General features: G+C 37.7%; 1 protein-coding gene across 3 annotated transcripts; it reads right to left on the minus strand.

Moving 5' to 3' along the window:
• Nucleotides 1–11: 11 nt before the first annotated feature.
• Lpin (phosphatidate phosphatase LPIN) lies at nucleotides 12–19,668 on the minus strand. Of its 3 annotated transcripts, XR_011734190.1 has the most exons (13): nucleotides 19,355–19,668; nucleotides 8,795–9,752; nucleotides 7,391–8,377; nucleotides 7,201–7,322; nucleotides 6,910–7,118; nucleotides 6,460–6,639; nucleotides 5,504–6,028; nucleotides 5,310–5,391; nucleotides 4,966–5,233; nucleotides 4,385–4,888; nucleotides 4,167–4,270; nucleotides 3,165–3,582; nucleotides 2,255–2,395 (listed from the first exon to the last, which is right to left on the minus strand). XR_011734190.1 is itself a non-coding variant. In XM_071791911.1 (12 exons), exons 2-12 carry the CDS (start codon nucleotides 8,981–8,983, stop codon nucleotides 2,245–2,247), a joined length of 3,321 nt encoding a protein of 1,106 aa, XP_071648012.1. In that variant the 5' UTR covers nucleotides 8,984–9,752; nucleotides 19,355–19,667; the 3' UTR covers nucleotides 12–2,244. The 3 variants fall into 3 exon arrangements, 2 of the variants coding, with proteins under 2 accessions (XP_071648012.1, XP_071648013.1); XM_071791911.1 differs by lacking the exon at nucleotides 3,165–3,582 and having other exon boundaries at nucleotides 12–2,395; nucleotides 19,355–19,667; XM_071791912.1 differs by lacking the exons at nucleotides 3,165–3,582; nucleotides 6,460–6,639 and having other exon boundaries at nucleotides 12–2,395; nucleotides 19,355–19,667.
• Nucleotides 19,669–24,373: the final 4,705 nt, after the last annotated feature.

Genomic DNA, 24,373 nt, shown 5'->3' on the forward strand with positions numbered 1-24,373 from the left:
TGACGAAGTAGTCATTTTCATAATTTTTATTATTTACGATTCCAAAGGGTACAGGTCATACATTTATTATATGTAGAAGTTTAGGGATGTGCTAATACTGCTAAGAGACGAAAATTAAGTAAACTAAATTCAATAAAACAGATTGCATTACGATGAGATCATCTTACAGGTATAATGTGTGATACTATTATTGACACGAGAAACTTAGTAAACATGTGTCATCTTACATAACATAAATTTTTAACACTGTCCCATAATAATCTCTATATGCATTATTTCCATTTGTAAAAATTAGATTATTCGGTAAAAAGATGTCGCATTTAATAATTACCATTACATCAATATATTCATTACTATTATGCGTTACTTCCAATTTGTTCAATTCTAGATTCTTATTAAAAAATGGAAAATACTTTTTATTATTGCGAAGAATGATTATACCATGGTAGTATAACAAATTATATAAAAAAAAAAAACAGAGTAAAGGAAATTATAAACAGACTGACTAAATATATTTGTACCAAAAATAATGCTTAACAAAATAGATAAATACTACAAATTAAATATTAAACAATTATAAATTTACAGTATAACATTATATCGCATCATATAATAGTTAAATAATAGTTAAAATAATAGTTAATTTAAAGTCTGTTCTAAATCAGTATTACAAAATATATACAATATTTCTTTTTGTCATAAATTCCTTTGTCAATCTGTGCCATTATGTTTGTCTAAATTAAGAGGCTTTTAAAATTATTCATACTTTGTTCTTGCAATTTTCCTGTCTCGTTGTCCTACAGTGAGTGCATTATCACGTAATAAAAGACATAATCTATTGCAAATATAACTCTATCCTCTTTGGTTGGATACAGTTGTACTTTTGTTGCTTCAATCGCATGACTCGAGAAGTGAAATCCGTCAACATTATTTTTACATAACGTTAACCGAATTAAAACAATAATGATAACTTAATCTATGTATGTCAAAAATATTTTAGGTAACATATGAAAGACCAAAAGCTAGTAGAATGTATTTGATTAGAGGACAACCATGATATTGAGAAGAGAACAATTAAATAGCAAATCAAAATTAGGTCACGTACGGAAGTACAGAGTGGATTCGTACTTCGTACGATTATCTTAACGAAAATATTTTCAAAGGAAATCCATGTCTGTATCCGTTATCTACTTAATAATCCCTAGTTTGATCAGAATATCACAATGTAAATGATAACATTTTGAAGATATGGCAATTTCACAGCACACTAACTTAATCAAGATCTTATACAAAAATAAATTATAGCTCTCTGAAATTATAACTATCTAAAAGTAGGGAACGTAAGCAGTAAACACTTAACTATCCGCCTGCTAATGCACCTTACGTCCTAGAAGAATATCTTACTATCAATTGCTAAGCGAAATTCCAACGCATTTCAATGTAGAAAACTGACGGCATGTACGCAGACAATTTATATGCTCGTATAAAACTTGCACGTGTGCAGTAACAAGCGAGGTTCTCTAGCAGGAGCCACAAATACATAGACGATTCACGCTAGGCGACAAAGATTAAGAAACTCCCAATTAATCATTTTCAAAGAGTATTCTACACCGACTCTGACAAAAGATACCATTTGGGACAACTTGCAGACTCCTGAAGTATAGTGCGCGATACAAGGCTCGCTGTTAGTTACACTGTAAAGCACGTAGCTATAGTGTATTATAGTTTCTAGGCGCGCCGTGTACATTGACTGGTGTGATTAAGTCCGACTGAGACATAGAATGTATCTGGTATCATTTAACACAAAGATCTCTCGTTACTTAAATGTAATAAAGCTGGAATGTTTAGCCGCATATCTCGATGAAATTTAATCTTTTCGAAGAGAAATCACATATGTAATAAAACTTATTCTTCCATATAAATGATACAAATACATATATATGTATAAGTTAAATATTATAAATGTATATATAACATATATATACAATATATATATTATACATAACTTTTATAGGTATATAAGCAATCTCTCTTCTGGATCTTTTTACAAATAATTACTTAATATCTAAAGAACAAATCCAATATACAAAGAAAGCGTTAAACGCTCACGTTAGTGAGACTTTCCAGACGTATTATAGACAATCACACCTGTCAAAGTCACTACGACGCACAGAGTATAAAAGTTAGTTAAACATGATAATCGTCGTTCGTAGTTCAAGAAAATGACGGAATAAAGGAAGTTTCTTAGGTAGCTTGAGCTTGAGTGTAGAGCTCCTCGAGTTTCGGTACTTCAGGTATCGGTTCTCGCCAGTATGCAAAATTGCTGAATTCATCGGTAGCGTCTTCTCGCCGTGCCGGGTATACGTGATCGACGATGAAGCTCATGTTTGAATACCTGCAATAAGAGAATAAACAAAAATTGCAGAGAACACGTGTCAAACACGTTCGTATCCTTGTGCCGTCAGTATGACTAAAAAATGAATGTTTAATTGGCGTTTACAGCTCGTTTTTATAACATGATGAATTAATATGTAATGTAAATCGATTTAAAAAATGCAATGAATTTTATCAATCTCAATCTTTCTTAACACGTACACTGTTAATGTATGATATGTGTGTGACAATATGTATATACATTAAATAAGAGAGTTGGATTAAAATATACAGTTCATACAAGAAATCTAAGATTAGATTGACGAGAAACATATATAATATAAATTATAAGGAAAAAATGAATAAAAATGAAAAAATCGTTAAATCGTATAAGTTATGATCAATTGCAGAGGAAAATCGATATAAATGAGAACCCACACGTAGTTATTACACACAGCCTATAAGTTATAATTAGTTTATAAAAATCATATTATTATTGTTTGAATGGCAGAATCACAGTTTATGGGAGAGCAATCATGAAGTGCTTGGTTGAAAAATTATGATACGATAAGCAAATAAAAGATAAAATGAGTTTGACAGAGGCGCGATAAACATTTTCTTCACTTATACACTTAAATAAGTTATGAGTTATAAATCATTAATACCATCCCTTCCCCATTGCCAGAAACAAATGGAAAATATATCCCAATGACAAGATGTTAGAAATGGCTAAAAATCAAAGCATATCAAGCAGTGATAAGAAAGCAAATGTGTACAAAACAAGTGCTTACCCTATAAATCATAAGAAGATAGGTAGGAGTTGTCGCACAACCAAATATATTCCAAAATATAATACTAGCATATCTAATTACGGTTACGTCCGACGTATCACATTTAAATGTTTATAATTGAAAATAAGTTTTCCTGATAGCTTGTCACTCGTGTGTACTTACAGTGTATATAAAATGTGTGTTTTAACTTTGTACTATGTTAATTATCAGGAAATGTAGCGAAATTATGAATGGCAATGTCCCAAACATAACGCAATAATGCATGAAAGCCTGATACGTCACCGGCATTACTGTATAATACTTTAATATAATTCAATTTAATTAATACGTCTATTAAAATTTATGGTTGTGTCATCAGTAGACGTTTGGCATAAGCGGCGGGAACAAGTCATTGACGATATTGCACTGACGCGTATAACTGTAATCACAGAAATATCCGACCTATCAATACCCTCTGAAAAACTTGTGTTTCTATTTTTTTCAACCAATAACTTCATTTTTAACGCTCAAACCTTTTCACTGTTTAGTAAGAAAGACGGCATCCAGTTTGTTAACAGTTTTACCTTTAGCATATTTAAAAGAAATATTCTCGATCATAAAAGTTGTTAGTAAGTAGTAGATATAAAAATTAATTAAAAATACATGCAATAATATGTTAAATGCCATCTGCAAATAACAACTGCTTTAAAGTTAGTACACATTGCTCAAGATTAGTAGAGTATTTAGAAGCACAAAATACAGCATTTAAAAAATCACAAATAGAAAAAAATTAACAGATAAAAAAAATGCTACAAAGCAGAAAAAGAATTTAATGTATTAAAATGTAAAAACAAGTGATTAAATTACTATTACGTATATTGTTATTTGAGCAATAATCAAATAAATATATATTTTTATTTTTCGATTTCTGTTATTATATATTCCTCGACGCAGAAAAGAAACATTATTTTAACATTATTTAAAAATATTTTAAAATAAATAATATGATGTAATAATACTCACGAAGATTGGAATGTCTGTGTCAATTCATGCTTCAATTCTCCTCGGTAGTTTATGGTAAAGATCCGCATTATAGGAATGCCTACTGCTCGATACGCCCACACGTCCTGCATATATAAAATATATTCTACATGTTACATTTGCTAATACAATTTTTACAAAAAATTTATCATTCATCTCAAATTAATTTATAATCGATAAATAGGATTTATCGTTCGTACATTTATGCGATTTCCATATCCGGCGTAAAATGGCGAAGATCCTTCAGGGAATAGCGCTTGAATATCTTTCAGACAGGATATCTTAAATTCTTCCGGCTTCTTCTCTATCACCTCGCGATGAAATGCCAAGATCAAGCTTGTAGGATTCAAAAGTAACGGGCCTTCTGGCAGCGACAGATCCCCTTGTCTCAAGTTTCTCAGATATTCCCGAGTTCCCCCAGCTTGACCAATTGCTCTCGCCGAGAGGTACAATAGTTTGTAGCCGTTGTTCTTTATCTTCGTAAACAGTTGAGCAACCCCGGATTGAGCCCAGTCCTTGCCCACTATCGGTAGAATGTGACCCAGGACATCAGACTTCGTAATGGTGCCGTCAATATCAGAGATGACAATCTTGTCATCCCACTTCCACTTGTAGATATGGCATTTGCAGCGTTTCGTACCCTGGTAAGCAGTGGTCACGCTAAAGACTACTTCGTTGGCGCCGTCCTTCAGTTCGAGACTCGCCTATAAAGAGATCGAAACTCAATCACTTCTTTTGTTCATACTTTACGCAACTGTGGAAACTACACAAAAATACTTACTATCTGTTCAGACGACAGTCGCAAAGTTTTACGATACTTTTCCGTGGACTCGTAGTACGGTCTTCTTTCCACAGGAATCTTAATACCCGCTGGTTCGTTGTGGTTACTGTCGGAATCCTCACCGCCGCTGTATCCTTCGCCCTCTCCTTCACGTGTTTTCTCAGTCTTTGTAAGCGCAGTTTCGTTCGACGTATTTGTCAATCTTGTACAAGTTTCCATTATTTCGGTTGAGCTTGACGAATCTGTGTTTTGCTCAGTCTTTACTTCCCTGTAAATATATAATTAGAACACAGAATTAAAGAATGTAAAAAAATCGGATAGAAAAAAGCTATCGAGAGACTTACCTGTTAGCAGAGGGTAATTCATCGTTTGTTACAGTCTTAGCACCCAAAGACTGTTCAGATGACTGCGCAGTAATTTCGTCGTCTGTAATAAATAGAAGAATTATATTTTTAATATAATTTAATTTCAAAATAAATATAACTATTTGTAAAATAGAAAGTTTGTTAGGTGAAATTGAAAGTTTGAAAAATCTTACTTTGACTAGCGTCCTCCGGTTTTTTAGGAGGTTGCGTGGAACGTCTCCAAGAAAACCATGAACTATATGTACTACGACTTTCGGGCTTGCCGCTGCTCTGTCGCTTCTTATCCTCGTGTACCGGCAACGACATGTACAGATTTTCGATTGCGCTTTGCGGTAAATGTCTTTGAAAAACGACGTAGGTCAACACTATCGGACAAGCTGTAGCCCAATTGTAGAATTTCCCGTTAATTTTTACGACTAGATTTGGATTCTCGTACAATTTTGGATCGGCACAGATGTCCTCGAAGTGCAATAAATTTTCGTTGAAAGCTTCCTTGGATGGTCCATTTTCGCTGTCCAAACCACCGCACAGAGACATACTTATTTCTATGCTATTATCGAAAATAGGATGCTTTGGTTCCTCGAAATCGCTATCCAGAGACTTTGGTCCACCGATAGCTCCCTCAACACTGTTGGGGCTCTGAGGTAGGCTCGGCCCGTTACCCGACTCTGTATCTTCTTCATCCACCGTTTTTTCATCTGTAATAAAATACACGTTATGTACTCTTACACAAAATATGAAAAACAATATCACAGAATAACACCACACCAATTTAGTTAATTAAAACAACGAAAACCAAATTTTATTTACAAATACACCTTTGTTAGTCATTTATCTTTACTTATTACTACCACAAAGTTAAAAGTAAACCCTTTCATTCCTAGAAAGCAAAAAGACAAACCGAATAGTATCAAGAGACACGGTAGTGTCTCGCGCCAAGTACATAAAATATTCGTTAAGTGCTTCAAGATTATTTTATTTTTATTTTGGAAACAAAAACAGAAAAAATGCAAAAACACTTTGCTTTTAATTCAATACTTATAATACAAAGAAATTCATTTACTGTTAGTTTTGATGCACTTTACATGCGCTTTTAACATGCAGAAGCAAAAGCCAGTTTACCATATACCTTTAACCATCGTCGGGCCTCGATGTGAGGAGGGAAAGTACAAAGCCGCAACTTCGGGGTCCAGTTCGTCGGCATTAAGATCGCTAAGATAAATTCCTTCTGATTCCGGATTGTGTCTTACGCGAGAAGTCTTCTTCATAAAGGAGAACATGCCACTGAGCATAGATCGTTGTGCATCTTCTGCCATTAAAAAAGCGGTTAGCGAACGATTAGTTAGTGATCAAGCGTTTTGAGTTAGCTTTTCATGGAAAAAAAAGATTAAGAATTTTACGATATCGAATTGTTAAATTTTGTTATAATTTTGTGTATCAGAATCAGGCGTATTAGTTTCTCGAAACATGAATGATCGATAACAGCATTTTCAATTAGAACTGTACAATGTGATGTTAATTATGAATGGTGTACACAGTTTGATATTTATAAACTAAGGTAATAAAATCGTATACTAACTATTCGGCTGATTAGTTGTCGTCAGAGAACTCAATGAATTTCTATGCGACATATGCGCCGGCTCTGGAGGTGGACTGGGCAGTTCGCCCCATCTCCAACTCTGCTGATGAGCCTTATCGTCCTCCCTCTCGCTGCCGTCTTGCGTAATTTTACGCACTTCGAATTCCGTGTCTGATTGAACGGGTGAAGATGGTCTGGAGTCCTTATTTCTTTTGAACACATCACAACAAGTCGATAAATATATCTGTATATGTATAGTAATAATGTAAACGAGAAGTATAAATTACATACTTGGTAACTTCTGAGTCACTGAAGAAGTGAAAATCGGTTTCGGGTCGTATCTCAACTGCATCGGCGGATGTTGATTCCGCAGCAGCATTCTTCTTTTCATCCTCTGCCATTGGAGTGGGGCCCTTTAAATATCTTCAATAAGTAAGTATGTTGGCATATAACAGAAGTATAATCTCATTGAAATACTTACCGCCTCACTAATTGATTCCTCGGTAAATACTGCATCAGTCTCGCTCAGTTCTGTCTGGCTGCTACTGCCATTGCTGGTTTTCCTCTGTGAGCCTTTCTTCCTCATGATACTCTTCCTCTTGCGTTTTCTCTTAGTCGAACTGTTACTCTTGCTCTCATCAACAATTTCTTCCTTCAAATTCTTCTTGCCCAAAGACGAATTTGACTCGTCGCTAGACTTTTCCTTACTACTACTTTGGGGGTCATCCGTAATTGGTCTAAAATCATTCTTCACCACGCTAATCTTTCGAATTCTCTCAGTCGAAGTGACAGCTACGAAAGATTTTGGGCAAATTGTAGATTTCGGCTGCTCGTCATTAATAACGTCCATATCAAATATCTCCTCGTCCTCGTTCTTGTCGTGTTTCTCATCCCATTTCTCTTCCTTCTTCTTCCAGTCACTCAATAAAGCTCTCTCGAAGTTTTGCCTCTGCTCGATCGAAAGCTCTGGAAAATTTTCCTTGAACAATCTCTCCTTGTCCTCCATCTTCAAAGCGGAATACTGTTCTCTGATCATCTGCTGCTTCTGCTCCGGAGATATGGTGCCGAAGCTTTCCTTAAACATCTCGTCCCGTTCCTCCACAGTCAACGAGGCGATCTGAAGCCATTTCTCGCGATGTTCCGCGGGAAGATCTGAGAACTGTTCAATCAGAAACTTCTCCCGTTGATCGGGCGGCAAGGCGGACATCTGCTCCCATTTCTCTCGCTCTATGGACAAAACCGAGTCTACAAGGATCTTCTCTCTCTGTTCCTGAGGCAGATCCGACAACAGATTGAACTTTGCCGGTGGAAAGCAGTTGTCGGGTATGGGAGAGCAGGCCAGATGCGGCGGAATTTCGGTATCCGTTGGAGATCCACTTGAGCTGACTTCTTCTACGAAAAACGCCTCGCCGGAATCTCCAAGTTTCATGTGAATTTCCCTAGGTTCTCCATTTATCTCAATGTCCACCTATGAAAATATTTCTCATATGTATCTAAAGCTTTATATATACAAAAATATAACTTTCTTGTACAATATTTATTTTTTATCTCAACATAATAAAAGTATAAATGTACAAGACAAGAATGGCGTGTAGAAGAGATCTTCTTAAAAAGGACAACGTCAAATAATGATAAATAATTTATTTTAATATGCAACGGCACATTACTTTAATAACAGAAATATTAAATGTTCAATTATAATAAATAAGTAAGCACTACAATGTTATAAGTATCATAATCAAATATTTTAATAACAATTCAAAAAAAATGCCGATTGATACAAAGCCGAGGAAAATAACTGTTTTTAAAACAGATCTCTAATCTCACTGCACTCATTTATGCGATAAACCGCCGATAATAAGTGTAAGTGCTCGAGGGGACTTACCACTTTCGCTCGGGAACGTAGCACGCCGAGCTTGCCGAAGCGGACGTGGAAGGGCGAGCACGTGAAGGAGCCGTCCGGTTGTTCGACAACGATGACGTCGATCGCGCCGGTGAGAGTCGCGGCGTTGATCTCGTTGTAGAAGAGACGGAAGTTGCTGATGATCTTGGCGATATAGTTCATGCTGTACATGTCCTAAGCCCGCGCGCCGCAGGCCGCGGATGGCAAAGGGTGGGAGTCGTTCGAAATTCGCGGCGCGGCGAAAGGGAAAAAACGTATATTCGCGGCTGTCTTCAGTCCGAAGGTCTCCCGCGTGCGAGAGAGACAGAGAGCCAAAGAAAGACAGAGACGGAGACGCGAAGAGCCGCGAAGAGGATCGAGATTACTCCGCTCCGGCGGATTTGTACGGAGTCGCGACTCGTCGACGGCTCCCCGTCCGATCTCCCCTCGAGCCACCGATGACACCGTCGTTGCGACGAAACTCAGCCGCGGTCCGCCGCCGACGACGCCGTCACGCGCGGCGACGGCGAGCTGTCAAAAGCGCCTGATGGGTCTCACGGGACGCGCTGCTCCAGCACCGTGACGTTGTGCGCGAATCCCCGTCGGCTGCGTCGAGGATCGAGACACGCGACACGCAGAACGACGAACGGAGACGATCTGAACGCGAGACGCCGACGAAAGAGCGCGAAAGAGCGCAGCGCGAAGAAGGTCGTCTCTCCGCGGCCGTCCTTTGTTCCCCCGTCGAACGTACGTTGACAAGTGTAGGCCCGACACAAGTGCAGGCCAGCAGACGGCGCGCGGCGGTCCGAACTGACGTTGCGCGCGATCACGTGTCCCCCGGCCGGGCCAATCGGCGCGGCGGCCGCACCGGTGGTCGATACGGCGACGCGTACCACGTGGTCAGCCGGCGGACGTTGGCGCGCGTTTCGAATACGTTGGAACGTCTCCCGGCACGGATCGCCTGGAACAAAGAAACGTGACATTATGCCCACCTGTGCGCTCGCATGCCCGTGTGCTACCGTGTGCCACGGCATCGATCAGCCTCGCCTCCGAGCGCGATGAGCGAGCGATATATCCGCTCCGTTGTCGGAGGAAATTTCCGACACTCGGCAATATATGTCGGCCCGTGTTTTTCTCCGTCTGCCGACGGAAAAAAAAACGCGATCGGTTTTGATTCTCCACGGGACGACCCAGACAGCGCAATGTCCAAAATCAGGACATAAGGACGTCTTAATGACATCTTTAAGACGTCTTATGTCCCGATTCCGTAACGAGATTTCGCGGACTTGGATTTTAATCTCGTAAAGCGATTACGCTATCACCAGAAATTCGACGTAATGTTATCCAGCGTCGTTAAAATTCACTTATACGGAAAAATGATTAAGCCTTTACGCGCGTCTGTAAAAATTACATTTTGCCCCGGTATTATTTACTATATACCTAAAATTGAATCAAATGAGAGTCAAAGTTTTAGTGGCATATCATTGTTAATATGAAATTTTATTAAAGGTGTTATTCGATAAATTATTTGTGTTTCTGATTTATCTATACATTGGTTGATCTACTTTCAAAACTTGAATGAAAATTACAAACACCCTGTTAAATTCGTAGTGTCAAATTATACTCAATTTGATTCATTTTTATAACCATTTCCTATAGGTCACCACTGCTCTTACTCAATATGTCGTTAATTTAACTAAATCAATGAAGTTAAAATAATAAATCTCGACATGGTAGTTAAGTTAATAAAAATAACAAAATATTATTTAACTCAAGATATTGCTTTAAACATCCTTCAATATTTAACAGTGCAGCGGGAAAGAAATTCGGCGCCGCGGTGCGAACTGTGAAGTTTCCGCGCGGCCGCGGCGGCTCAATTAAAGCGTTAACTTCGGTCGCATGAGAAATCTTGCGAACTTCACGCTCGATTAATTGGAACGGGCCGGTCGTCAACGGCTTCCGCGCCATTGTATTGTGCAATGTGCCGTTCGTTTCGTCGGGACGATCCAGATCGAACGTCCGTCGCGGCCGCGTAAATCTCCGTCGATCGCTGGTCCCCCCGCGTGAGATATCCGACGGAATGACGGAGGCCGACGACGTGATGCGTCATTCAGCGTCATCGGCATTCAGCGAAGCCCGGCAACGGCGCGGACGGGCCGAAGTTCACGGGAACCTAACGCTTGAGAACCGGGCGGGCTCGCGCCATTAATGGCCATTAGGTAAGATCACGGGTTATTTCGGTCTTCGGTCGTGCCCGACGGGGCAATCCTGTCGGACAGAAGTCGAGAAATAATCAAGCCGGAAGCGGCGACGATCAATATGATCGCGAGATATTTTAGTCGTGCCCAACGAGTCGCTCTCGTTCGAACGAAGACGCGCAAAAGCCTCTGTATTTCTCTGTAAAGCAACCGAATGAATGTTACAATCGACGTCACGCTGGGCACAATCGTCAATTATTTTGTTCGATTTATTCGTTTAGAAAAGAAGAACAATTGCGTGAAAGAGATTCATCCAAAAAAAATAATTTTTTATATTAATCGTTGGATCATAATTTTAATAGTCGTTGCGTTAAATAAGCGGGAGGCAGAATTGGCTAATCGCCAGTTCGGAGAAATCGTCCTGGCAAACATGGCAGCGAAGCTTGATCATCTCTCGACCCCCGATTAATCGGAGAACGAAGGCAGCACGGACGTCGTTAGTGGGAAAGAGCGAGGGGGACGCGGCCTCCCCATGATAATATCGAGTAAATTAAAAAAATATTATTTACATGTGTAATTTTCAAAAACCTTAATAAGTTAAACTTTAAACTGTACTCTTCCTATTTTTTATTTATGTTTCTTTTTTTAGTTTTCAAAATCGGCTCCAAAAATTTTTAACTAACGGCGTCAGTGAGGCCAGCCGTATTGCGGCAATTAGTGGCATTGATATAAACGAGATTTTTCCGCGACGCGTTGTCTGTCACGAACCCCCGGCTTATCGAGGACTAAATAGCGTGGTAGTTTTATCGGCTTTAGATCGTGAAACGCTGGATCGTTGGGTTTCAATCCCGAAGTCACGTAAGCCGAGTTATATTTAGAATATACATAAGAAGCGGTAAATGAATATGTGATTTCCTTCCGTGATAGTTTCTTTCGGTTGCTACCTATATGAATGCGAGATGCCACGTTTTCTTTTCACGTAGAATGCCCTGTATGAATGACACAGCAGACTGCACGGCGGCCTACTTGAAGGAAGCACAAAGCAAACGCGTTGCGGTAGTCATCATCTCCGTTCCGCGTCTGCCTCGATGTAATTCCGTTAAAAATAGCGCAAATCTTTATTATAGAACATCAACGATATAGAAACGAACGCTTAATAACATATGCTCTCGCTTACAATTAGATCATTTTGAGCAAAGTATTAGCGTTCTCATTTCTCACGTTCTACATTTCTAAATTATATTCCAGTCTCGTCACAGAAAAAATATTGAAAGATGAATAATTAGCGTCCTAAGCTAATTTTTGAATAAGTATTTGAATTATGAACATACTGAAGATATATTATTTCCTTTCTCGTTATAGAAAAGATATTAAAAGATGAATAATATCGATATATTATTAATGTCTTGCTAATTTTAACAAGTATTCACAGATTAATTGCGTATTTTTACATTAAAGAATAATGTAAGAACTTTTAATTTTCCATACGAACCCATTTTAATATTATTTGTCGTTTATCTATCATTTACTTAAGACCTCGATCTGAGGATTATAGAAAGACAGTGAGAGAGAAAGAGAGAGAGAGAGAACGAGAATTAGAATCAATAAAATTAATATCACTCGGAATTTTTAGTTGCATACGGATTTCAAAATTACAAAGTAGCAATTCGCTGTTTATTAATGTTTAAATGATTATGTCCTTAAAGAACATGAGTAAAAAAGGAAATGCAAACATTTTGTATTCACTTGGCCGCCAACTGATTGTCGAGCCACGCGTAGGCGGCTGATGTGAGCGCAATGCAAAAATCATGAACGTTGTACTTTGTTCGCCGACGCAAGTCGCATGTAGCCTAACATTGTCAAGGTTTAATGACGGCATCGTTCATCCTTTTTTGTGCAGCTTTCGCGATCGTGAATGTGCCGCGCGCTTGTGTATGTGAACAATTGTTGGTACGAGAACTCAAAGGCCTCTCGTCGCGATGCAGGCGGTTTAGATGTTTACAGAGATCTCGTCGTACGGTGAGTCGTAAATTAAAAAAAAAAAGTTATTATTCATCAATATCAACGTTAGAACGTCTACGTTTTTTGCCACGATGATTTCGCAATACATATTTCGCTGAATAGCTCACGTCATTTTTTTACCGCAGCGGTTTGTTTTCGCGAATTGCGTTAAATCCGAATCATCCTCTTAATTGTAATTGACTATATTTTCCGATCTTTCGCGATGCGACTTGTTATCTGATTTTTTACCCGCGTATCTCGCGGTCATTAGCTATACAATTATTGCACGCGATCGCAATAAACAACGAATGCAGATTGATATCTCATTCAGATCCGACATTTCAATGGTATCCACTAAGCACAAAGTTCACTGATAAAATTTCAATATAACATACAAGAAGCGCGAAAGTGAAAACGTGATAAAAACGACTAATCGCCAGCGGTCTTAATTCGAGCGCGAGAACAACGGTCGTTATTGCGAGGCACGAGTCGGAGTTTATCTTCGACTGGCGAATAACGGCGCAAAAAGGTCGATCACTTTCCTGGGGCTTGCGTAAAAGAGAAGGTTGCACGCGCGAGTGAAACGCAGCAACAGGACCGGCCTGCGCGCCCGCAACGTGCAAATTGTTTTACTATCTGCGTCGCCCTTTACGAAAATACACTCTTATATTTTCTTTGCAATTCTCGATTTGTCACCGAGCCCGTGCAAACAAAAAATCGAGTCGCATTCGTCCAAAACGAGAATGGTGTCCTTGTTTTGTTTTGCATTTGCATATACAGCGAGTGTTTGTGTTGCTCGCCTCGATCTCGAGAACGCACGTGACTCTCGCACTACATTTTATTCTAATTTAAAGCTGTCCTTAAAGATATTAAAATTACCCGCGGCAAAATAGTAAACAGACCGCGGTAATATGCATTTAAACATTGAGATACGAGCGATCGTCGTCTTGCGTAATTTCGAAATTGCGATTTAAGTTTAAATCGACTTTATATAGATTGCGTAACCTTCGTGAAAAGTTCGCCGGCTGAAATTTCAATCCAAGTCTCTCGATGTCGTTCGAGAGCCGTAAAAGTTACCGCGCGATCGTACGCTCTCCCAGGAAGTATGCAAGCTCTCGTATACGAGAGCTCCAGTCCCTCTCGTCTTTTCAACGAGAGAGATTCACCTCTTTGACCGGCGAGTAAGAAAGTTTCAGAGGTTCTCAACGCGTCGTGCCATTTTTTTACAACCCTTGCTGTTTTCACTGAGATAATTATTGAATAATAATTTAATTATGTTATTTCCTTCACGTATAAGTAGCATGTAAATTGTATGGATAAATACGTTCGAATTACGTCACAATCACATTTTTACGTCGTCAGAGATTAAAGCGGAAGAGTACATCTTTGTGAACGTATGTCTCTGACAAGATTATTCAATATTGCGCAATCAGAGATGAGCAGACCGCGAGAGAAAGAGAGACAAAGGACTCAACCTGACAGCTGGATTGGTTTCAAAAAGCTGAATATTTTCGCGAAATTAGACATATATATATATATATATATATATGTGCACATATATTTGGAACTTTCCGACGTGACATCTGTCTATTTGTCCACTCGTGGCTTTGACGTGACAGATGTAAACCTCGTTAACGTCTGCGTTCTATCGTCGATGGGGGCTTTCGAGCACCTATTAATAACTGCAAATAATAAATATCTATCGATTGGTCCGAAACGAGGCAAATCGATATTTCGCGAATCGCTCGGGATATTTATAGAAAATGGATACTTGCAAAATGTTTACTGGTCTCGAAAATATCTACGTAAATCATAAAGCTGCGTAGATAGAGAAAGATCCATCGAAAGATTTACGATTATGATTATCCTTATAATTGAATGTTTAAATAAAGAGCTCGCTTATATGTCGTATCTCAGGCTTGACATATTGAAATTCGCTACTGTACGTAAGATAACGAAATAAGATAATGAAACAACAATTGCAACATTAATTATAGGCGTGCAGTTTGTCACGCCTACGCGAGCAATTACGAATTAAAAGCTTGATCGATGAAATGAACTTCGCACTCCTCTCGAAACAAAACGAAATGCAAATTTAGACATTTGGACGATCGCCTAACGAGAATACGCTGTCATGTCTACGACCAAATGGCGAAGGCGAGCGATTGTTCTCGTTAAACGAATCGACAATTGTCGGAAGCACGCGAACTTTTAATTCGCCTCGGTATCAGCGGATATACCCAGATACCCGCGTTCTCAAATATTTTTTCTTTTACCTCGGTGCACTGACCTACGACGTCTCCCAACAATTTTATTATGCAACCTTATATCTGTCTGCTTAAACCGCAAATATATTGCGATGACTTTCCGAGGCATTCGGCAAACAGCCAAAATTCTAGCGAGACATATCCAAAACGCGAAGCCTTGAAGTTTCGTGTGTGACTAATCATTGTTAAATCATTTGAACGAGTCGTTTTCAAACAATTTCATTTGTTATTCAGCTGTAAATATTATTTATTGCAACGTTGATAATAGAAGCAAAACAATACTATAAACCAAAGATATGAAAAAGAGAAATAAATATATGAAAAACAATTCGAGAAAAGTTAAAAACGTAAGAAGCAAATTTTTGCGAAAGAGATTTTTGTGGAAGAATGACATTGCAATTTTTTATGACAAATACGTGACATAAAAACAGGTGCTCTTTATCTTCGGTGTACCGTGAATCATCGTTTGCTGAAAGCTGGTCAAAGTCTTGTGTATATATATGTATATATATAATCATAAAAAAGACATCGCAAAGCGATATCTTTAACGTCTTTAACGTCTTTAATTTAAATTTATATCTTTGTTTTGCTAGTACAAATGTAACTTAAGAAATCTTACTTACAAAATTACATCAAATTACCTACAGACATATTAATTACAGACTTCGATCCTGAAACTCGAGACATTCCGTCGAAAAATAACCTGTTTTTAGCAATCACCGACCGTAAAATTCGCGGTTCTGTAAAATGTAGATCGCGATTCGCGCGGTACACGTTGCAAAAACTCGGCTTTATAATTAAGATACCTCCTCCGTCGAGATCGCGAAATTAATTCCATCGACCGTTGCCCCGTGCAGTCACTCGGCAAGCATGCACCGGTGATTAACTGTGTCGCCGGTATTTCTCGCGATTAATCATTCTTCGTATCGCGTTGCATGCGCGGAGATTATGCGCTGGCAGACAGAGCGGTTTTTTTTTTCGACGGGCTAATTTTCCAATCAATGACGTACGATTTTTTCGCGCTAGTGCATCGATCTCCCCGAGTTCGTTCGTGGCATGGCATGGCACGTGCGTTACGTAACTTTGTTCGGAGTCCACGCATGATCGCCTCGTGCATGGGAGAGACAGAGAGCGGGCTATTACTCGCGCAGCGAAAGTAATTCGAACGTGAAGTAACCGCGAGAGCCGCTACTTCTCCCGTTCTCCGTGTAACCTGCTGCTAAAAATCGCACTGCCTGTAATAAACGTCGCGTTAAAACGATTAAATTGCCGGCGTAACTGGTTTTCGCGAAAATCCTGAAAATGATAATAAGTTGCGTGCGAACAAGTGCGCGCGAAACTGGCATCCGATCTGTCCGCGAAATTACAGCGGTAATATAGCTTTCTAACATTAACGTTGCGAAAAATCTATATAGTTGACGCTAATTGTGTCTTAATAATACTCGGTAATTAAATATAATTATTAAGTGTGCAGTTGCTTGCTTCATCTCTTGAGAAAATTGGAGGTGTCTCAGAAGCAGCTTTTTTTATCTCTTCCTCATAATTCTTATATATGTCTCATTTTAATAACATGATATCAAACTCACGCGAAGATGCATTTTTATGTTCAAGCTCCTTCGCTGGCGTATTTCTAGTCTATAAGCGTAATCTAGGTTATTCAGTACCACGTTGAGATTTCGATATATATCCAATATTCTTCGGTATACCTCATCTTTACACACGCTGAAACTATTTTTCGCTGACAGTCAATACCTCGTGTTGTTGACGTTCCCGCGGTATATACTATCGCGGAAGCGAGAGAAAACAGCGGAGTCTCGTGACCTGCTGTTTTGATATCGAAATGAATTCGCGTGACCGACATCGCCGACCTACGATTTCAAAAGTAGAATATCCGGACGAGGCAGGGGCGGTGGCGACTGGCCTTCGTCCAGGTGAATTTCTTTGACCGTGGACCTGGCACTGAATTTACAATTGCGAGGTGGCATTTATTTTCGAACGTCTTCTCAGTAAGGGCATTCGGATGATCAATTTCAAGGATAAAATTTTAACTCTTGAAATAGAGAGTAAAACAAAGAAATACAAGAAAAGACAGAACAGCTAAATATTCGATAATGCCAAAGTCTTGAAATTTATTCTCATTCATCAACTATTGGACACTAATAAGTGCTCCAAAATTCAAGTATTCTAAAAATTTAATAAACTTTTTTAGACAATGAAGAGTATACATATTTATCGACAATTAATTAAAATACATACGTCAATTGTCTTATCTGCAAAAGCGGTAATAATTTATTCTGAATTAGCTTTCGTACTGTTCTTATGAAGAAAAGCTTTGTACTTCTTTATGTACCGCTCTTTTTCTACAAAATAGGTCTTCTCGTGACCCAGACTTCTCAGAATACAAAGTCTGGCATGTCAGTCGCAAGTCGCAATAGCCTCAAGCTTCGCTGATTCAGCGCTTCTTATACCGAAATAAGATCAAAGCGCAGGAAACATGAAGCTATACAGCTGTCCTGAGCCACCTGCACGCGCAGCCAATGAAGACATTATGCAATGAGTGCATGCAAGAAATTTTTCTGCTATTGACCTATTCATTTTTTTTTCCAACATACTATCAATCTCATTATTATGTTACAATCGTCTAATTATCGCGTAATACTATCAAAACAGCATCCAAGAAATTCACGATTTATCACAATTACTAAATATAATTTAACAAAATATATTCAACGATATAATAATTATTTTCTAAATAATAATTTAATAAATCGTGCTTGTGATTTAACTAATTAAAGGCAACGTAAAAATCTTTAGAAAATCTAATAAACAAGGAAAATAAAAATTCTTAAGTATTTGAATATTCAGTGATTCAATTCCAAAATATTCACATTCAAAATATTTTATTTATCGTATCATCGAGTTATATCTCTCGCAAAATTGTTGTGGTACCTTGACACAGATGCAAAGTACTCACAAACACATTTCTATAGCGTATATACAATTCGTTGGACTTGCGTCGTAATCTATCGGCAAAATGATCAACATATGATTACGCAGTAAAGTGTAAACATGTTTTCCCTCACTGACTCATGTGCTTTCCATTGGCGTCAACGAGTTCCGAGTCCGCGCTTCGAGTGTCATCGAAATGAGAACGACGAGCTTCCGCGAGCTCAAAGCTCGCTGATTGACGCGATGAATTGCGTACAGTAACCACGGGCAGGAGGCCGTAGGTGTTTGTCGCATTATTTGCATAACTTCTTTCGACGAATTTCTCTTACGTAACTTCGGAAATTTTTGACAGTGTTTAATTTCACCTAGTTCTTCATTTGCTCATTTAACAGAGAGAATTTTTTTGTATTGCTAATCATTTATAAAAATTTATACTTCAACAAAATTAAATTCTATATGAAGAGAAAATTGTTTTTTTTTTAAGATTTAAAGTCTAAAACGAATAAAAAGCATGATGCAGATTTTGTATTAATTTACATTTATTAGAGCATTCATGAGTGATAAGTGCATTCATGATGTTTCTCGGTAATTAAATCAATTATCTATTTCAGCTTTAGTCATTAATATTTGATTGCAGCGATTCTCGGTTTGGAAACAGTTATAATAAACGATCTCTGCCTCTGAATAATAATTGACAATGTTGATATATGCAGAGTTATTTAAATGATATTGATTAAATGACTTATGTAAACAGTTATATTCAGGAATATCACTACGGTAGCAAATAAATTTCGCAAATTTCTTTTTTTTTCGATAATACACGATTATATATATAGTATATGCATACGATAAAACTATAAACAAATAAAAAACTTATTATTTATATACGATCTGTCCCCATTCCCGCAAGCTAAAGCTAATTAGAATTTAATTGTTACATTATCTCTCTCTGGGAAAACTAGAAAGAAGCACAGAATCATTTGACACACAGTGAACTTTGGACTTCTTTCGTCGCTTAATTCTGAGAGATGCCTTCTAAACTTCATTACAAAAGCAATTGAGGTTTCTCAAGATTGAATAGCAAACACTACTATATTCATGCTAAATTAGAAATGTTCTGTTAGTCGGCGAAATGTTACATTACTCACCTCGAAAAAAATGGGGAAAGTATCGACATGCGACACGTGGACGTTTGTTAGGAAGCACGTAGCGCGATGGGGCTTGAACACGCTTACGACTTTCGAGTTTTTTTCTTTTTTTTTAATTCACTATGTTTCCGAGCGGCTGCGCTTGATTGAAGAAGCTACTCCGAAGTTTATCGTCACGAACCAGTCGCGAAATCGGTCTACGTACGTGAGCGAACGCGTGTGTAATACGTGTGACTGGCGTTGCGTGCGAAGGAGCGCGGAGCGTAAACACGTCCGACTTGTACGAGCGATTGAAACAAACTGAAACCACAGGCGGCGAGCGCGGTCCGAAGTTTAGCGTCGTGACGGAAACTGTCCGGGAATATATGCCTACTATGTACAAGGTGTGCGGAAAGGATTTGTATTAGCCGTTAAAATTAGAGATAGCGACTGATCGAAATGAGCGCAGATAAAATGTATTTCCTCCAGCTTTTATTTCAAAATATCAAAAAGTATTTAAAACGTATAGGTATACATATATTAAGCACAATAATTATCAAAGTGTTTTCTCTTAAATGTATAATGTAAGTAAATAATTATGGCAGCAACACTCTGACAATGTTTATTCTTCATATTTAATGTTAATGTTTAGTTTGTCATTATTAATCCTCTCTTCCTTCCTCTTTTTCTCTCTTAGCGAATAGAGGATTTAAATAATTTCCAAGACATTTTTCCAATTCGATTGTACCGAAGCATTCGTCTTGGAGATTATCTATTCAGGGTTATACACGTGTTACAGACGTGTTCACGGACAATCGCGTCACTCTGTACACGAAACACGCGTGTGTATACACCGCTGACGAGTATGCGTGCGAGGTGGTAAGACCACGCGATGTGTTTCGTATGAGGAGGAGCTTGGTGATTGGTCGTTAACGGGTCGGACCAGCGAGCCTTTTTTGCCTCAATGTAGAGGACTAAAGAAAGCAAAATGCGTGAAGATCGTTGGCCTAGATCGGCGACGGCACCGAGCCGTATATCGCGCGATTAGCCACGTGCCGAAAAACATTTTCGTAAGAGACTCACGTCAACAACGATTAGCCAATTATTGCGCGACAACAGAGGCTCGTCCTCGTAGGTGTTTTCATGCTTCTTCACTTAACAGATTGGTGGTTTTTTTATTCTACAAAGACTCTGATGACGTTCGAATGTGCCTTGGATGGTTGAATGTACTTATTACTGCATAGTTTCTTTTTCAAGGCTGTTATCACTAGTGACACGAGATAACTTATGTAGCTCTGTCATTCCCCCCCTGGATGATTTTTCTCTTGAAAATATAGAATAATAATGCATCAATTTTAAAGGATAATTGGTCAACAAAAATATCTAGCTTTATTATTCGTGTATATTATTAACGCGTGTATCGTGTTTTTAAAATTTAAATTAACTATCTTGTCTGTTTAGAAATTTAAAGATAAACGTATACATATTTTTCCAGGAAATATAATATGTATTTTTATATCTTTTACTTTACTAATTAGATTAGAAGATATTATGTGTCTCTCGCTAATAATTTGATCTAATATACTTTAAAATGACGGAGCAATAAGCTGCGCTAATTGACTCAAAAATTTAAGCGGTAGTATACTTATGACAAAAATCATTAAAAATACTATAACTCTTTTGCTGCGAGTCCTACTGATAGACGAGGAACAGTTGAAATTCCATTATGAGCATATTCTGAACCTAGCACATATATTCAGATAATTTTTACTTATTATTCCTTAGTTTACGTTTAATAAAGTGCTTTCTTTTAATCGTTTTCTTTCTTTCAAATTTTATATGCTATTATAAACTACAAAAATTTGTATCATTGACATAGTCAGTGACGCGGAGCAAATGGGTTAAATGATAAATCAAGGTATTATATTTTTTTATATACATGTCACCAAGTATTTATCACAAAATAATTTTATACTGATTTAAATTATCCAACGCGTTATTAATTCGTCTCTTTAAATTATAATAATCAAATTATTAGCAAGAGACGCGTAATATCTTCTAATTAATTAATTAAAAGCTTTGTTATTTCTTTCCTATGCGTATTGAATCGTACTCAAAGACTGATTTGTTGTTTTTCTTGCCTCTCCACATCGGCCCATCACTTTGACGTAGTAATATAGATAATACAAGAAGGTTAACTCTTACGAAACACTAGGGGTATTCAAATAAGTTAGAGTTTAACGGTTTGACAGGTTATGTCGGGTTAAAGTCGGGTAAAAAGTTAATTTTTAAACTTTTAAACCAAAGATTAATGTGATAGGTTAATGAGTCACTTATGTATTTTGCATAACCTTAAAGAGTAGCGCGCCCAAAGTTAATTAATTAACTTTTTACTCGACTTTAACCCGACATAACCTGTCAAACCGTTAAACTTTAACTTATTTGAATACCCCTAATGTTTTTGACGAATTTCAAAAACACGTGCAAACTCTTCAATGTTTGAAATAGAAAAGGGGAACAATATCTTAATTATTACGAGACAATAAAGATACGACATGTGCGCTGTGCACCATGTATTTTTACAATAATGTCACACCATATGCACATTATATAATTAGCGAGGTGAAAGTTTTATTCGAATAATCCTTTAATTTTGTGTGCGATCGGTGATCAGTGGGCCTATTCTGTAACTCTTAACGACAGTTTCGTTATCGTTATATTTGCATTGCGCAGATATTATATATGCTAAAAAAGCTGCGCAATGACAATGTAACGATAACGAAATTATCGTTAAGAATTACAGAATAGGCCCACAGTATCTTAAACATATTTTAATTATTTTAATCTTTTACAAGGCCACGTTTTATTTAATTGCCATTTATATAATTGCCATTTTTTTTTATAATCACGTTAGCGTAACTCTCATACGATATTATCGCTCAGTTATAATTATAAGTTATTATTAGCTATTTCACGAATAAATGCGCTTAAGCCCTCTTTATATTTTCATTAATTGGAATAAATATTCGCGATTTGAGAAAAATATTGATTCTACTTTGTTAAAAAAAAAAAACACTAGCAGCTCTGTAAAATATTGAAAAGAAGACAAAAATTGTTTACATTACGTATAAATTTATTTATTTATAGTTTATAATTTATGCGTCGTAATCATGACAACTAATCGAGACAGTACTTTGACTTCGCTTCATTTATCAATCCAGAGGAATATAGAAGGTTAACATCACATTTTTATCGGTGACGTACGAAGTTGAACAAAGTAATCGTGCATTATCTGCTATTGTGCAGTCACAACAAGACGTTTCGCTCGTCGGTTGATAATAAGAAAACCATACGGGAATTGTTGACTCGTTATAATTTCTGCTGCGTAATACAAAATCACATAATGTAACAAATAAAAACAGTAGTGTTGTACATACGCATTTGTTTACGCTTGATAGCTCTCAAACCGGTTTGAAAAACAGTACTTGAAAATCTTATCTCTTTCATTCTTCCCTATTAAAAATTTAAGCAACTGACATTAATTCGTGGAATGATTATTAGGTGAAACAGGTAGCGTTTGCAATACGTATACGCATATTAAAATAGCTGATAGTAGAACTCCGTTGGTAATCGAGCTAATTTAAGATTCTGACATCGTATGACATGTCGACTGATATAAAGAGGCATTCGACTTGACCATTGATCGTCGTACAAAATATCAAAGTGCCATTCCCCAGGAATATCGATTGGATAAAAATATAATAGAATCTCATCGTGTTCACGTTTAATCTTTTCCTTTTATGGTATATCTAGCCCGAGATAGAGATATCATACACTTAGCGTTTTATTTTTAGTTTTACCGCGTTCCTGGAATTTTCGAGATCAAGTTTTTATCTTCCTAAAATCAAGCTTCAATCTTTTATCTTCCTGAAATTTCGCTTTCCCGCTAAATAAGTTTCTGCAAAGTGTACGCGTCACAACGATCCTGTTATCTTGTCAATCTTCTGCCGCGAGCCCTTCGTCCTGCACCTTCCCCTCGAGAATACGTTGACGGTGCTGCACTCTGCAGTCTTGAAACTTTCTCGCGATATCCCTTTCCGCGATAGCAGATGGCCTGCCTTACGTCACGGCCGTTCGCGAGGTCACCGACCTTGGAAATCGCGAGTGCAATTACTAGCCACCATGTATATATCCGCGGCTTTTATACGCAGGCCGTATAGGAGTTCCTCCGAAGGCGAAAATGGAGTAACAAGAGCGCGCCGCCCGCGGGTTTCTCTTCAACGACCTCGATCGTTCAACCGCATAGAAGGAGAAAGCAATGCGCTCTTCTGCCTCCTTCCTCTATATACTATAATACAGCGTTGCGGTAATCTGCGATGGAGGCCTCTATTACTCAAACAGATGCTTCTCGCTTGAACAATTATCCGTTAGGAAGTATATATGTCGCGATAATGCGCGAGAAACCATTTTTCTTTTTATCTAAAAAGAGAGAAGCTTAGACGAGACCTATTATCTCGAGTTATTTGGAGCGTTCATTAATTTAAAGGAATTTCTTTATCTGATAATATCTATTAATCTCTAATAGACGAAATTATTAATTTTTATCAAGATTGTAAGCAATGTATTATTATCTTACTGTGAGAAAATACACTCCTATTCGGCATTGTTAATAGAGTTTCATCGAGATAATGAAGTTGATGAAAGTAAGAAACAAGTACGATAATGATTAAACAGTTGGGTTCTGATTACACAACATAATAATATCATTTTTCTGCTATTGAAATATGATAGTGCACGCAGCTAGCTAGCTAGGTGACGATATATTCAGAGTGTCGAGAAGAGTCACTTTATGCGGTTGACATAAAACAGATCTTGAATGTGTGCGCGTGAAGTTACAATCGTTTCAGTTATGTTGACATGTTACAGTGTAGTGTGCGCGCGTTCTTACGCATCAGATTTCGCAATTAAAGCGTAGTAAAGATACGTCACGATATACACCCACTTTTTCTCGAGCTGCGATTGGTCCGTCGTAAATGATTC

This window comes from Temnothorax longispinosus, chromosome 10 (genome assembly GCF_030848805.1).
Source record: "Temnothorax longispinosus isolate EJ_2023e chromosome 10, Tlon_JGU_v1, whole genome shotgun sequence".
Classification (NCBI taxonomy): Eukaryota; Metazoa; Arthropoda; class Insecta; order Hymenoptera; family Formicidae; genus Temnothorax; species Temnothorax longispinosus.

Excerpts from the sequence above, each read along its gene's own strand:
- Lpin (XM_071791911.1), bottom strand. The coding sequence starts at position 8,983 with ATGTACAGCATGAACTATATCGCCAAGATCATCAGCAACTTCCGTCTC. Across the intron at positions 4,889-4,965 it reads GACTGTCGTCTGAACAGATA|GCGAGTCTCGAACTGAAGGA; the intron begins GTAAGTATTTTT and ends ATCTCTTTATAG. Across the intron at positions 4,271-4,384 it reads GATATGGAAATCGCATAAAT|GACGTGTGGGCGTATCGAGC; the intron begins GTACGAACGATA and ends TTATATATGCAG.